Source organism: Simochromis diagramma, unplaced genomic scaffold (assembly GCF_900408965.1).
Source record: "Simochromis diagramma unplaced genomic scaffold, fSimDia1.1 OVJJ01000026.1, whole genome shotgun sequence".
Classification (NCBI taxonomy): Eukaryota; Metazoa; Chordata; class Actinopteri; order Cichliformes; family Cichlidae; genus Simochromis; species Simochromis diagramma.
In genome coordinates this window covers 10317939-10333885 of record NW_024386985.1, presented here as the reverse complement: position 1 = coordinate 10333885, position 15947 = coordinate 10317939, and the positions used below count along the sequence as shown (strand labels likewise).

Genomic DNA, 15947 nt, shown 5'->3' with positions numbered 1-15947 from the left:
TTTGTAACCTTCCGATTTACGGTCCAACCAGCCTCCCATTTCCCAGCTGAAACAGCCAAAGCACACAAAGTTTTCACTGTGACATTTACTTACAGTTCCCAGTATGGGTGCTCCGTGAGTGTGTACTCATGGTGCATGTGGGGAACATAAGGAGGACTGTATTATGTAACAACTACCCCCACCAAAAAGGAACTTTTACAATGTGGGCAGAACACATAGTTCTTATAAAAAGAATGTCCACAAGCTATATCCTGACTTCCTTCTTTGTAAGGCACTCAGAATCCCTAACAGCAAAATTTGACAGAAACTGGAGCTCACAGTGAAGAAATATGTTTTTTGTACAAAAGCTCTATTAAACTTATTTCCACTTCTGTCATTTTGTTCTAGTAGAACAACACTGTATGAAAGTGCTCCAAGTAATCCTCATTAATCTTTTACTGGGCATTGGTGAAGCCCCTCAGTTTACCCACTATCCGAAACAAGCAATTTTAGCACCTCTCATTTTAAGAACACATTACACAAAAGCCAAATTCCTTCTGATTGGACGCTTCTTGAAAACACAAGGTACGAGCATCAGGTGGGTGAGATTGCAAGTTGCATTTGCTAAACGTCAGTAAATCCTCACTTTTTAACTTCGTAAAGTTAAAGCCTGAATCGGAGCATTCAGAGCAGTCTGAAGCCTGACACTCTGTCTCTTTCAGCTTATATAGAGTGAAAAGAAAATTATCTCTTCTTATATTTGTTGAACTACTGCTCATTGTGAGCCATCTATTAGGTTTTTCCTAGCAAAATATTTGCACTGCAAAACACAGCCTCACCCTCAGAGTTGCTCAAGGACTGGAGCTGTGAATTGGGATTCATTAGAAGCAGAAGGTAACTTAAAACCCACACAGTCCTCACTCTACAGGTGATTTCAGAAAGTAAACGGGTTGGTCTTGCATGTGTTCTCCTTCTAGGTTAGCACCAAAGCAAATGAACAAACACGTCTTTTGGCATCACAAGCAGATGCAAATAAAACACCAAAGCACCCTAAAGCAATTTTAACTGCACTAATATAATGACATATAAAAGTCCAAGTTAACAACACAATTAAATTATTCCAGGTTAGAAACTGTTAGAACTTGTTTGACTTTCTGTTAGACAATTGGCATCTTTCTCTTAGTTGTATATTCTGGAAAATTACCCGAGATCCACAAAAGGTTTTCTTTATTTAATTTTTGGGGTGTGTACTCAACACCCTTTACTGCATATATTGTCACCATCTCATTCTGTCCTTCTGAAGGATGGCATAGAAAGATTATCATTATATAACCTGATTAGTACTTAAGAGATACCTCTGCAACCAAGTGATCAGTTGGGGGTTTTCTATTATATTCCATTAGAGTGTAGATATGTTAATCATCCAGTTGTTAACAAAATCGGCAAAACATACAAAGTTTTTGAACATGTTCATTTAAATTGGGTTGTGTGCTGATGGTGTTGAATTTTAATCTACTGACTTTTATGATTTTTTTTTTTTTTTTTTTTATTGTGCTGTTAACTTGGACTTTTATATGTCATTATATTAGTGCAGTTAAAATTGCTTTAGGGTGCTTTGGTGTTTTATTTGCATCTGCTTGTGATGCCAAAAGACGTGTTTGTTCATTTGCTTTGGTGCTAACCTAGAAGGAGAACACATGCAAGACCAACCCGTTTACTTTCCTAAATCACCTGTAGAGTGAGGACTGTGTGGGTTTTAAGTTACCTTCTGCTCCCAATGAATCCCAATTCACAGCTTACCGAATTTCCCAGAGGAACCCACCCGAGGGATTAATAAAGTTTTATCTTATCCCTCTCTTATCTTAAAATGCTGAACCACCAGACTCAGACAACATTTCTGCGCTAAAGTTAGCATCTAAATAGGAAGAAAATACATATCTGGTAAGCCATCATTACAGATAATCAACCTGGAAATATGCAGTTTCATGCAAACGGTGTCAAGAGCACATGCACACACACACACACACACACACAAGCTCCCCTCCCCTCAATGCTGATGTCAACAGTCTGAGCTAGCTTATTGTGGGCACAGTAAGATCCCTGTTGCTGACCACACATGAAGGGGCAGCATGACACATGCAGAACACTTTGTTGTGCTTCTCTGAGCACTGCAGCATAGAGATGTACTGCCAAGCAGCTTTAAAACACCCTATAAAAACAGACAACAATTCAACCACAAACACACACACAAAGAAATAAAATAAAAGCATAGATTTTGATCCATAAAAGAACAACAAAAACAACATCAGGCTAGGTCATTTGAAGCAGGACAAGCAGAGTTATTAAAAGCATCAGGTCAATGATCATGACACACCTACCCATAGACACTTGTTGCCAGCAATCTAATACAGAGCCCCCTTTTCAAAGCCTAAAAATCACAGCTGCCTTGGAAACCATCGGATTACTGCAAGGATCACATTCCCCATTTCTTTGCTCCTACCAAGACGTGTGAGAGTTGGCACGGAGGAGTGAGAAGCTGCACGCTAAAAAGGGTTTGCATTACTAATGAAGTTTGTACGTGTAGCAGCATTGTCATTAGTTTGTGGGAAAGTGGAAAAAGGGCCCATTAATATAGGCAAGCAGACACTTGACTTGCAAGGGCCTTACTGGAATATTTAGCTTTATTGCTATATAATATGTTGGGTCTTTACAAAAGAATATAAAGTGTGCTTAAAATGACTAAATTAGGAGTTTATAAATAACAATTCATAATCAAATCTTATTTGTGTAATAGCTATGAAGTACCAGGTTTGCAATCCAAGAATAACAGCTCTTGTTTGCTTGCGCCAATATGCAACTCTTTTTCAAAATATGCAACCCTATGAAGGAGCTACAGTACACTAAGTGCTGGAGTGCAAGTTTTACTTATTCATGAAGACATTATATAAGATGAATGCCTGATATGATCCATAAAACATGACTACTAAAATTCAGTGCTTTAAGGAAATAAGGACAAACATGCTTCCTTTAACACTATAGTCAATAGTGTGAATCAAATAACCATTACAGGAAAGTAACCAGAACCATTGCTGGATCTTGGAACACAAATATTAGGTGATTATTTCCTGGAAACGTACTACACACTTTAAGTAACGTGAAATTTTCTTGTACAGCTTGGGAGTTTTAAATTTCCGCCTCTACCCCAAGGGAGGCCTACGCCACACACCATGTCTCTCGGCTGTCTTGGGAACACCTCAGTATCCCCCAGGAAAAGTTAAAAGCTGTGCTATACCCACAACCTGAGCACCGATAAGCCAAAGAAAACGGATGGGTGGATTTACACGTACATCAAATGTGTCTTCATTCATTTATTTTTTAGGTTATTTAGTCTCCTAAAGAGCAAACTAATCTACATTCTCAAATAAAGTGAGACTGACATATTTATCACAAAGAAATTACCAGAATGGCAGAGAAAGCTGGACAGCTACCTGCTTCTGAGTCACCAATCTGGATAAAGGTGGCACTTTAGCCAGACTGCTAATCCCATTCCACAAACCCTGCGTACTGTTACCTGCTGCATGCCTCCGAGATTAATACAACTCATGAATTTGTTTAATCTACCAGACCTCTGTGCGCACATACTTTGGAGAACAACTATCATTTTTAGGAGGGGAACTTATTTACCAGAATGTAATAACAGATCTCCAATATGTCGCTGTTAAATCTATGTTAAGTATGTAGAAGTTCGGTGATTTTACAATAAACTAGCTCTTGCGAGTATGGTTTTCTCTGTACAATATACAAAGACACATTGAAGTTTTATAACTGTAGTAACTTATAAATCATTGGACAAACAATGGTAGCATTTCCTTGATTTAGCTGCTTTTTTGTTTCATATGACAACATACATGTCATCTCGAGTTTTTATGAGCCGGTCAGACTGACTGGTCGATTTCAGGATAGCAGTTGATGCCCTTATGGATTTGGCATTGGAAAATAAACCGTCATGAAATATAGTTTAAATCAAGGGGAGATAGACTGAATTTTTTTTTAGCATTAAAAAGTTTAGAGATAAAGAGTTTAGTTGGTCGCCTCCAGCTTGCCTTGGTGGTCACTGATGTTACCTGACAAGTAGCCCGACTTCACTGGTTTTTAGGTTAGCTAGCTATGCCGCTAGTCAACAGCTGGCTACCAAACCTTCTGACATAATTTAAGTCATTTAATAAATAAAGCTTATCAGCAAGTTGGGTACAAACAAAACAATTTCAGAGCTGTTCTTAGGATAAGAAAGTCCAGAAAACGCCACAGATTGTAACACGTTGTTAATGTTAGCTGTGTAGCAGTGGCATTGATGACTGACGGATATTATGCGGCAGAAGACACCAAGCAAAGCTACGTGGGGACGAGCATCACAAAGCCTGCTCCACCTATTGTTAGGACTGTGTTTTGCCAGACATGTTGATTATAGTGAGGATGTAGAATTAGATGTCGATGAAAGCTTACCAGCACAGGAGAGCTACAATGAGGCACACCAACAAAACGCGCAGTCTCTTCATTATCTTCCCGCGGGGACCAACATCCTCGCTCCTTGGGGTTTTTCTCCTAATGGATCACGGCTACACAACACACCGAAGAGAATCTTTAAGTACCTGTGTTAATTTAAACATGAAAAACAGCAAAACCCACACTTGAGGGGGTGCTATTTTTCATTATGCGGACCAGCTGTCCGACTCTTTTTAGGCTCCTGTGGCCACTGCTGTTGACGAGTAGCTGGATCTCGCTATGTTCAACCCCCGCTGAAAAATCTAACCAATCAAATAAGCGTTGAGAATTCGTAGCCCAATGAAAAGGCGTTTAGCGACACTAGTTTAATTTGAAAGCTCCACCCCTTTCGATTGAGGATGAGTTGGGAGCTGTGGAGCAGGACGCGTCACCTATTTCTTGATAAGCAAATCACTTAAGCATGCAATAGTTAAAGTTATTGCTCAACTGTGAAATGTGTCGACGTGAATATATAGTCCTAGCACTTTTTAAAAAAATGTAAATTAACTTACATTCATTCAAATATGAGGTGTATGAATGAGGGTGAGTGAAAGAATTTGTACACTGTGTACTTCCTTCTTCACCACTGGAAAACACCTTCAAGTAGTTAAACCCATAAATATTTTTTAAATCCTGGAAAATGGTTATATGTGTTTAATGAGAAATGGGCTAATTATTTTTTTCTGCCGACATAATTTTTTATATTTATTATATATCATATAATGGGACATTATCTTAACTGTAATCTTATCCGTTTCTATTGTATTTTTAGACTATAAAGAAACAAGAGAACAAAAATATCTGGTTCGTTAAAAACACATTTTACACTTTTGCATGCTATTAGTCACGTTCCTACTTTAGATTTTGTTTAAACTCTGCTTTTAACAAGTTAACACTTCGTCACTTACACGTTTGTGGAAAACAAAAAGATCAAAACAAATACAAGTCTTGGTTTATTTCATTTACCACATAAAACACATTTAAAGTAGGGTGGTTTTCTACGTACGCTCATACCGCATGGAACAATAGGACTACAAATCCCAAAGTGCAATTCCATTGAGGCCCTGAATAATTTGCCTGACTTTTTTAAAATTGTGTGTGGTTTATTTCACATACTTAATAAATACAAAAAAGTACATACACCAGATGCTTGAATCAACAGTGAAATAAAAAGGTTTTTTTTTTAGCAAATTATAAAACACATTTTTTAATTTTTATTTCGGCGGGGTCCTAAGCTGTCCCCAATCTTCAGAACATTTCAACTAGAAGTCAACTTCGGGCGAAGGTAGCTAACAGCCGCTGACTGACCAGCACTGTGGCCGGCCTCTATAATCACATTTCTGGATCTTTGGGACTTTTAGGGTCATGGCTTTGACCATGAAGATGGTCCGGGTATTTTTGTGTGGCCTGTCCGTGTTTGTCTCACTGGTCTCGGAGAGGTTAGTGGTGCTGGCTGCCTTCTCTCAGTCTCTTGACAGCGACTTCACGTTCACTCTGCCCGCCGGTCGAAAGGAGTGCTTCTACCAGACCATGAAGAATGATGCCTCACTGGAGATTGAATATCAGGTCATAAAGCCTCATAAAATAGGGATGTTGTTTTGGGGTTTGTATGGGGTTAGCTGGTCAACCCAAAACTTCACACTGCTATCTGCCAAATCAAATCAGCGTTGACATATTACACTTGTGAAACCTGTTGATTAGATCTTTAGTTGTGGTACTTATTCCAATAAAGGAATATAATTAAGGCAATTTAGCCAGGTACACGTTTAAGGTATTTATGCTTTCTATATCTAACTAATGTTCTACTTTTATTTCGAAGTGTTTTACTGGTAGCTATTTGCTTTACAGCTTTTATTTGACTAATGATTATTTTATCAGTTAAGCTACCGAGCAGTCCATACAAGTAAAGGCGTAGAGATATAAAAATAATCATTTTACTGGGTGCCAGAAATTCTAAAGGTATTTCTCAGTATTATACTCGCAATGTTCAGAAAATAGTTGAATTTTAAAAAGAGCTCAAATGGATTCCACTTAAACCAGATACAGCAGTAAAACTTAACTGTTACATTAAAATTTGGGTGATGCTTTTAAAACTTTAAGTATAATGTAATGATTTCGATAGTAGCTATTTTTACTTGTAACGGAGTACATTTAAAGTGTTGCATTTGTACTTTTACTTCAGTACAGGATGTGAATACTTTCTTCAGTTACATCATTCAAACCACATGCAGCCTACACTCGTTTACTACTGTTTTAAATCCAGAGCAAAAGAAGCAACAAGTAAATTGGTTCACACCTTGATTTTCATATTGTTGGGAACCTGTTTTGCAGGTCAGTGTGCAGGTTACGCAGAGAATCGGAATCTATTCTTCCTGTGTGACGTCACAGAGTTTTAATTTGTTATTTAGCTGCATAAATGTCAGACTCCTTACAAAAAAAAACAATATTCCTGACATTTCATGTGTTAAAACAAGCATTAATAAGCCACAACAGATGTGAATTTCTCAGGGGTTGAGGGCTGATATGAATGCTTCCATCCGCAGGTGTTAGATGGTGCAGGCCTTGATGTAGACTTCACTGTCTTCTCTCCATCGGGCCAAATGCTATTCAGTGACTACCACAAGTCTGATGGTGTCCACACGTAAGTAGCTCCGATCTTCTATTTAAAAACTGACATTAATAACTCAGGTGTTTGGGGAAGATCTTACTGCTTGTGCTTTCTTCCAGCATAGACACTGAGGAGGGAGACTACATGTTCTGCTTTGACAACACGTTCAGCTCAGTCTCTGAGAAGCTCATCTTCTTCGAGTTGATCCTGGACAACATGGATACAGATGAAGACCCAGATGACTGGAAGGAGTACGTCCACGGAACAGACATCCTGGACATGAAGCTGGAAGACATTATGGTAAGAGTTGGTCTTGTTTGAATAAATTCAACACATTCCAAACCTGTTGTTTTAATAGATTTGAATGTGTGAGCTTTAAACCTTAATAGCACTGATAGATGGTAGGTGGTTAAATTTGATTCAGAGTGTGTTGGTTTTATTCCCACTTGCATTTTTAGACTTTGTCCCTCTATTGCCTGAGATATTTCAGAGGATCATCCAGGATGACACGGGGGGTGCAAAGTGACCGAACACACTGCCAACAAAATGGCACATAATCCATCACCAACATGCAAAGTTACACGAAGTGTGTCACAAGAAAGGACAATGTCGTGAACTCTCACCTACTGGCTGAGGGCGGCCAATTGTTTCAGCTTGCACCACTCATTTGCTAAAAATAGCCTAAATTTGTGGCATAAGTCACATAGCCTTGTCATCTTGGTAAGAGGTAGGAAATTTGTCCCCCAGCTGTTGAGGAAGTAGTTTTTTCAAGGAGGAAGGAACACCATTTCAGACTCTCACTCTGATTACCTGCTTTGTTTTTGTTTAACTTTGGTCAAGTAAAATTTACATAAAGAGTACAGTGGATCTATTAGCTTTCTTCTCAGATTCCCTCAGTATGACCTGCTTTTCTCCTCTCCTTCAGGACACCATCAACAATGTGAAGGCTCGGCTGGGAAAAAGCTCCCAGATCCAGACGCTTCTGCGAGCGTTCGAGGCTCGTGACCGAAACATCCAGGAGAGTAACTTTGAGAGGGTGAACTTTTGGTCAGTGGTCAATCTCATTGCTATGGTTCTGGTCTCGGGGGTTCAGGTCTACCTAGTCCGCTCGCTGTTTGAAGATAAACGGAAAATTCGAACATAACACAACCTGAAATGGAGTGAAACAGAGAGACTGACACAGTTGCCCACAAAAACCTTATGGATTTTTTCAGCTGATTTCCCCTTTTGTGACTTTTAATCAAGGATATTATATATATATATATGCACACTTACACACACACAATGATAAAGAGCCAATTTACCACAGTTGTTGCTCTGGTCTTTTAAGCCGTTGCAGCTTGAAGGAAACCCCAGGTTTGGAAAAACTTATGACTCTCAACTTTACATACAACCTAGCTCTGTCTTTCTTGAAAAAACATGCATCTTGTTTGATAGGTCCCCCCAACTGCTGTAGTTCATCAGTGATAGAAGCACATTTACAATGCAACTATTTTTCTAATGGAGCCAGGCCAAATGCAAAAATGTCTTCTTTTTTTCTTCCTTTTTAAAAAAAAAAATTAATTTCAACATAGGTTAAGCTAAACTAGATGAAGGAATGGTCTGGGGCCTGTTATTTCTGTCAGATAGGAGTGAGAGGTGCTGCCAGTCTGTTAGTGTGTCTTCCCCTTACAATAAGATGCCTTATTCATTTGGATTTCGCTCCCAGCCTTTTGCCTATTGGTGAGGCCTTTGAATACTTTTCTTATTGCCACAAACATTTATGTTGTTACAATTCAGCCACATATTCCCCTTCATGCCAATACTGAAAATACAGGGCTGCACTGCAATGCTGCTCTTTGGCACCCAAAAGACCGCAAGAGAAGGAAACGGGCCATCTCCAGATCTCTTTATAACTACTGCCCCACTCTCCTCTGCCGTGATTTGTGGACTTGTGGCCTGAATGGCTGCCAGCCAGCGCCGCCGCTGTGAAGCCTGTCTGCTGCTGCTGGGTGTCTACTTACAGCCACCTACTGTGTGAAGATGTTGAGCCTGCCCGTCTCTCCTGTGACAGAAGTCTATTTCTATCTGAGTGACATCTGGAAGGTCATTGCCACTACTTCAATGCATTGGTTGGTTTAATATGCATAAACTATCCTTTGCCTTGTGTTTTTTTTTTTTTTTTTCTCTTTTCAACATACTTTTCCAGGTCCTTGCACTGCCTCAGATCCCACAGAACCCAATTTTGGCAAACAAAAATGGGTCCACAGTCTACACGGTTGGAATAACACCAGTTTGTTACCTGTTACTTGTATTGTATTAAACTGCTACTGCGGTTGTAGTTTTTATTGATGTTTATTCATCTCCACTGTGGAACCCTGGCTGCTCACTACCTTGGCTCGATGCTTCATGTTGCAGTCTTCTGATTTTTGCCTTGTGCTGTAAGGTGAAGATCATACAGTGAGTTTATGCCTTTGTGATTTACACCATCTTTTGTTAGAAGTGAATAAAACCAAACTGAGTAGACTAATTGGTTTACAGTTATAACATTTTGCCACATGGTATGTGCATATGTCAATCACAAATTCTTTGGATGCCTGTAATAATATTGGATGTCTGGTTGTGAGAAATGGTCATCATCTGCCTCAGTTTCAGTGCTTTTCCTTATTCTCATGTATGGTTGCTGTCACTGGTATTTACGTACTGTATGTCTGGATTCTAATAAGTGATGTATTGGTAATAAAAAAATATTTTTTGATCAATTTTTAACATGCTTTCAGAATTCTACAAAAACAAAAGAACAACGTTTTTTTTTTTAAGTATTTCTATGTTACTGAGTAATAAAAGTTTGTGTCTACAGCTTCATTGTCTTTGAGAAATGTTTTCTGTCATAAAACAGCAGTGGGAGAAGAGGGAAAGTGGCATCATATTTATTTAGCTAATATCCTGCATTTGAAAATTTCTGCAGATTAAACAGCTTCACCTTTTTTCTGACTTCTGCATTCTGTTGTTATATTTCCCCCCCAAAGAGTGTGATACTGTGATTCAAATGTAGATTAAAAACAGAAATTATCTTTATCATCAATGCAAAGCCATTATATTCGATGCTCAAAGTGAGAAATTTAAATTTTTTTTGGTTAGCATATGCTAATGACAGTAACATCTTTCAAAAAAGGTGAGACAAGGGCAACATCTGGTGAAATGTTCCCACAGCTAATTAGGTTTATTAGTAATAGGGATGGGTATTTTAAAAAAGAGCATCCCGTAGAGAGTGTCAAGTGTTTCAATAGGCTTAGGAATACTTTGGAAAAACTACTGCATGCAACCGTACAAGGTGTGCTGCCTCTCTTGGCCCAGGACATTTAAGCAAAAGAGATTTAAAAACGCAAGACTTCCTGGCTAAATGATAACTGAGCTGTTGTCAAATCATTCAAAATTTTATTTGATCTTTTTCTTGGTTGGTGTATTCTCCAGGCTAAAGAAGACCATCTGGCTTGATCTCACTGTACTGTTAAAAATACCAGCATCTGTGACAGTATATAGGGGCGGTCATGCATACAGCAAGGACAACTTGTGCATCTGCTAAACAGATTTTGGCACACAACAAATGCTGCCATCTACATGATGTCTGTTTCAGAGAAGGCTTCCTTAGGTCAGTAAGACAATGCAAACCATGTTCTGGCTGTATTATAGTAGCTACATGGCAACCAGCAGTCCAGACCAGTCACCAAAAAAAGAAAAATACAAATTTACAACAGTTTCGTAAATTTTGGAAGTTAAAATGCAACAAATCAACTTAATATTTATTTATATATATATTTAAAAAAACAAAAAAAACAATTTAAGATTCTCACTTGGAGCATATGATATGTTGTAAATATCATCTTTTTCCAAAGCATCCAAACCTTTTTTTGAAACAGCGTTATGAATAGACCTTCTTTTACAATCATTTCGACATGTTTGTGCACACAGTAACAAGCCTGGTTTTACTGCATATGAGCGGGGTGTATAAACCAGTTATGCAGATGCTTGTAGAATACCTAGGGTATCTGTAAGCATAATTTACCCTGCCGTGAAGCTGCTTGGCTTCTAACATGTCCTTCGTGGTGTGGTGGTGCAGAGATGTGATGATCAGACATTCTTGTAGTGTAGTAACACAGGCCCTTCCAAAGTACAGTGAATGTAACACGGTGGGAAGAAGCAGAATGAAAACGTTACTGCGACTTACTTGCTTTAGTCAATCCACAAAATATCACGTTTCATGATACTTACGGGCCTATCACACCCTGTATGCACGACCCCGTACTCCTGGAAACACCGTTATGAAATGATTTCCTCTGTAAAGTCAAATATAGAACAGATGTGGCAAAGATTAAATCATAAAGTAATAATACAACAACATGAATTTAGTGGAAAGTGGAAGAGTAGAGAATGTAGAAACCTTGTTGGGAATTAAATGTTCTTTTCCAGGGTTTCTTTGTGTTGGCAGAATTTACCGTGGTGGTCGGCGTTTGTGGCTCCTTTGACCCCGAGCTGGAGCTGACATGACTGCTGGCTGCCTGAGCTGTTGTCAGGGAGACATGGGGCTGTGGTCTACACTTTGAGAAGCTGTTATTATCACGATACAGATGAGCGTATTGATTAATATCACAATCAACAAGACAAACAATTTTAAAATTGACATAAACTATTGCCACTCTAAGAATATTTTCCTAGAACTTTAAAATGCCTGATTACCTTTTTGAAGCCACTTCGGTCTGTGGGTTTGGTCTTATAACTTCAGCACAGAATGGGCCACGTATGTTCAGCACAGGCAACTTGCAAAAGAAAAAAGGTACTGTCATAAAGTGGACAGACAGCGCCAATGTGCTTTTCAAACAAAGCACGGTTATTCACAGATACCAAAGTTGACTTTTGAATCCTGACATATTAAAAAAAAAATCAAAATCAAGGGGCATAGCCTTTCAGATTGGTGAACGCAGATGAAATTCATACACAGATCTACAATTTCATTTTCAGCACAGGCGCGTGGCATGCTAACCACAGATTATTATATCAGATCGTAAGGTTCCCTGCAAAGATGCAGTCACATTCATGAAGAGAGCAAGAGAAAACTATATCCAAACCCAGATTTCATATACGAACATTTATCATACTGTATACAATAGGCAATTCTAATGATGTTAGTACCAGTACACATGGGAGTAGAGGGAAACATTTAGCATGCAGACTTTCATGATGCCAATCTGGTATAAACAATTTTGTTAAAGAACTGAGTCAGGATATGTGGGGAAAGGTGGAAGAGGAGTTCTTACTTCCCCTGAAATAAGTAGAAAGAGAAATCCCAGGTTGTGGGATGAGCTAAATCTCCACATTCCTAGCTCACTCCCAAATATGTTCAGTGGGCTGGCTGTGAATGTAAAATATCCAAGTAATAACTAGAAACAACCACTGAAGCAAATACTCACTTCAGAGGTTGATTAAATACCTGAGAGCAGAGGTAAATAAACTGTATTTATTCTTTACACCTTGCTTGATTATAATATTTTTTTTTCCTCATTTAGGTGGATCCATCATATTATTATTATTATTATTATTATTATTATTATTATTATTATTATTATTATTATTATTATTATTATATCGTACAATATATATAATAAGAGGTCTTGGACTGTATTAATGACATGTAAAAATGTCAAGAAGAGTCTGACCAGCAGACAGTAGAGGGCAGCAGCACGCCAGTGTAGCTACTTCAGAGAGCGCCAGAAGAAGAAGAACAGAGGTCGCTGCAGCTAAAGCGCTTTACTTCCGGGATACTGTCAGGATGAGATTGTAGCATCGGCACTGATTAAAACCATATTCCAGGTAGGTGGAAAACACCTAAGAAATATTTTTGTAGGTATTTCAGTTAACTCAGCACATTATTGTTTTTACACTCGTGCGTACCGGAGATGCGTGGGCTTATTGTCCCTTTTTTAAACCGGAAGAACCAGTAGTTTTATAATAGACAGACTCAGAGATTATATCCATTCACTTGACAGCAAAGAAAACGCTTCAAATGTTGTTCAGATCCAACATTTGTTTGGCTAACAGAGCTGTGGGTGAACTACCTAAAAACAACATAATATTATATCAGCTTTAGAGCTTTTGAAGTATTTTTATGAACCCAGAAAAGGACCCTGGTTGGCCTGCTACTTTAAGCCTTGTCTGTAAGGCTTAATATGTTTAGTAAAATAATGATAAATTTCCCTAGCTACTTTGAGTCAAGTCATGTCACAAAACAGTAGTAACTTTAACCAAAGGGCTTTCCAGTCGTGCAATATTCAGAAACATAATGTGTTTATAATGGGACATTACTGGGTAAGCCGTGCAAAAGACTACGAGGAAACCACAAATAATGAAAACCACATAACAAAGATTGCAGGTATGACAGATCATTTAAGTAGTGGATAAAACACCCCTGCTGGTCTCAAACTCTCCACCGTCTGTGTTTTGTGTGTTGAAATCAGGGTGATGGGGCCAGATGGTGCCCCAGGTCCAGCTGTGCCATGGCGTAAGGTGCTGTGGGAACGCCAGCCTTTTCCAGATAACTACGTAGACCAGCGGTTCTTGGAGGAGTTACGCAGGAACGAGGGCATCCGGCAGTACCGTTACTGGGCTGTAGTGAAGGAAGCCGGATTTGTAGGACAGCAGCTGTCTTGTGTGGCCATTTTTATCACCCTCTGGCTCTACATGGAGCAGGTACTGCTTTGGGTCTTTGCAGTCTTTGAAGCACAAAGTGTCTTTACCAAATGGAGCGGGTTATTAAAGAGCTCTACTTTCTTCACAGGGTCTGCTGCTGCCTGAGACGTTGCTGTGGTCCAGCCTCATCTGTGCCCTACTGGGTTATGGACTTCATCAAGCCTTGACATCTCGCGTTGAATCATGTGGTGAACCCCGCACTCATCTGGCCGATTTACAGAGTGCAGCCATTTTCCTTTCCTTCACCTTTGGCTTCTCGCCAGTTCTTAAGACACTAACAGAGTCTGTGAGTACAGACACTGTGTATGCCATGTCTGCTTTGATGCTGCTGGCCCATTTGGTGTCGTTTCCTTACGCCCAGCCATCGCCTCCTGGAAGCCTCTCTTTAAATGCAGCTCTGTTTGCCTCGGTGTGCCTAGCCTCTAGGTTACCCGGAGCTCTGCACACTTTCGCCATGCTAAGCTGCGCCCTGCTGGTGTTTGCTCTGTGGCCCTGCCTGCTGCAGACGCTGAGGGAGAACGCCCCTGGCCATTTTACTGGGGTGTGCATGGGAGTTTGCATTGGAGGGATAGTAGGTCTGGGGTCTCAGACGCTGGGTGGAGCTGTGCTCTTAACCCTGGCTTTAGCAAGTGTAACACTGCTCTGTCCTTTCCTGCTTGTCAGGCTGCAGAGGCACAAAGACAACATTCATGGACCCTGGGATGAGGCTGAGATTCGAGAGGACCTGAGCCGCTTCCTTCACTAATAAGCAGCCTAGCACAAGCAGCTCCTAAACAAACTGATATTAAAAGTGTAACTGAATTTTATATGAACCAATTCACTGTCATAGTGCTGGTTTCTTGGTGCTGTGCATGTAAAAGGACTAATTTTAACTGGTTTTTTTTTTTTTTTTGTTTTTTTATCACTGGTTCATGTATGATTGGAAAGCAATGACAAACTATTATTCTCTTCCAGGTAGTATGAGGATGGTTTTTAATGTTCAAGCTGCTACTGTTTTGTAATTTACCTCAGTTTGTGCGAAAGGTCTCAACTAATAATATGACTTGTTACAGGTTGTTAATGGTTTGCAAATCTCTGTAAGGAAAAAATGAAAACACATATAAAGGGCTGTAATTCCATTTTCCACAAATTATTTGTAAATATTAGAAGACTTTTAGGATTTCATTGTGTATTTTGGTAATGAGAGTATTTCTTCAGTGTTATTCAATACAATACTACAAGAAGCTGTTTTACCTGCTACACACTACAAGCTTAATATAAGACATAGCCGCAGTTTTTAGAGTTACCATGTCCCTTGTTCACAAGTCGTCAGCACAGCAGGTTGCTCCTAGTGTTTGATTTGGCAGATTTTTACACCAGGTGTCATTCTTGATTTAAAAACCCTGGAAGGGATTTGTCTCCTTCCAGGGTTAAACTGGGTTGCGTTCACTTCAGCTGCTACACAGTGGAGCTACACACCCCATATAATGATAACTTCATGAATCTTGTAAAATATGGTACTTTTTTTGGGGGGGTCATGTTTCAGTTGTTATCAAACTTTCTGTCCTTTACTATTAAGGTGTTTGTAATAAAAAAACAACAACAACACACATACACACAAAGGGACAATATGTTGTAACATTGTCGCTGTGTTGTGAATTTAAATATGGCCCGAAATATGAAATGTGTCATGAGCACTGAGGTAAGAAAATGTAGACGTTTTCTACAGTCAATGAAAAAGATGAGGGTCTTTCATGTCGCCTTCCGTTCAAATCCCAATCAGTGACGTCACATCCGATGAGCAACACCTGTTGACAAGGTGTTTTCGGTCGACAGAGAGCATGGCGGAAGTTTGCCTACCTAATTTAGTCAAACTTCCATTAAAAAAAACCAAAAACAACTTTATGCTGATGACCTCCCAGTTTGCTCAGCACACAGTGTGAAACAGACCGGGGTTCCTCTGTTTATTTTTAATTTTTGGCTCAGATTAAAGAACAACTACATGGCGACACATTGTCTCCTCTTGCTTTTTGCTTTAATTGCAACATGTGAAAAAACAAAAAATTTGCTGTAGAAACTACACCAGAACTACTGCTATATGTTGTTTAGGAGCCTC

General features: G+C 39.3%; 3 protein-coding genes across 8 annotated transcripts in view; 2 read left to right on the top strand and 1 right to left on the bottom strand.

Moving 5' to 3' along the window:
* Positions 1 to 7144, bottom strand: part of suco (SUN domain containing ossification factor) — a 44935-nt gene extending 37791 nt beyond the window's left edge. For 3 of the 6 annotated variants that reach the window (XM_040040332.1, XM_040040333.1, XM_040040334.1), the window contains exon 1: positions 4483 to 4759. In XM_040040332.1, the coding sequence (XP_039896266.1) occupies positions 4483 to 4535 (53 nt within the window). In that variant the 5' untranslated portion in view covers positions 4536 to 4759. Of the gene's footprint in view, positions 1 to 4482; positions 4760 to 7139 lie in introns of those variants that run through there. The other 3 variants (XM_040040335.1, XM_040040337.1, XM_040040336.1) reach the window with 2 other exon arrangements.
* tmed5 (transmembrane p24 trafficking protein 5) lies at positions 5769 to 9968 on the top strand. Its single transcript, XM_040040348.1, has 4 exons — positions 5769 to 6087; positions 7065 to 7162; positions 7249 to 7429; positions 8055 to 9968. Exons 1-4 carry the CDS (start codon positions 5887 to 5889, stop codon positions 8271 to 8273), a joined length of 699 nt encoding a protein of 232 aa, XP_039896282.1. The 5' UTR covers positions 5769 to 5886; the 3' UTR covers positions 8274 to 9968.
* A 2889-nt stretch (positions 9969 to 12857) lies between these two features.
* On the top strand, positions 12858 to 15840 carry pigc (phosphatidylinositol glycan anchor biosynthesis, class C). Its single transcript, XM_040040347.1, has 3 exons — positions 12858 to 12976; positions 13621 to 13852; positions 13941 to 15840. The coding sequence occupies exons 2-3, from the start codon at positions 13625 to 13627 to the stop codon at positions 14595 to 14597; spliced, it is 885 nt and encodes a 294-aa protein (XP_039896281.1). The 5' UTR covers positions 12858 to 12976; positions 13621 to 13624; the 3' UTR covers positions 14598 to 15840.
* The last annotated feature ends 107 nt before the right edge of the window (positions 15841 to 15947 follow it).

Excerpts from the sequence above, each read along its gene's own strand:
- tmed5 (XM_040040348.1), top strand. The coding sequence starts at position 5,887 with ATGGCTTTGACCATGAAGATGGTCCGGGTATTTTTGTGTGGCCTGTCC. Across the intron at positions 7,163-7,248 it reads AAGTCTGATGGTGTCCACAC|CATAGACACTGAGGAGGGAG; the intron begins GTAAGTAGCTCC and ends GCTTTCTTCCAG. Across the intron at positions 7,430-8,054 it reads TGAAGCTGGAAGACATTATG|GACACCATCAACAATGTGAA; the intron begins GTAAGAGTTGGT and ends CCTCTCCTTCAG.
- pigc (XM_040040347.1), top strand. The coding sequence starts at position 13,625 with ATGGGGCCAGATGGTGCCCCAGGTCCAGCTGTGCCATGGCGTAAGGTG. Across the intron at positions 13,853-13,940 it reads TCTGGCTCTACATGGAGCAG|GGTCTGCTGCTGCCTGAGAC; the intron begins GTACTGCTTTGG and ends CTTTCTTCACAG.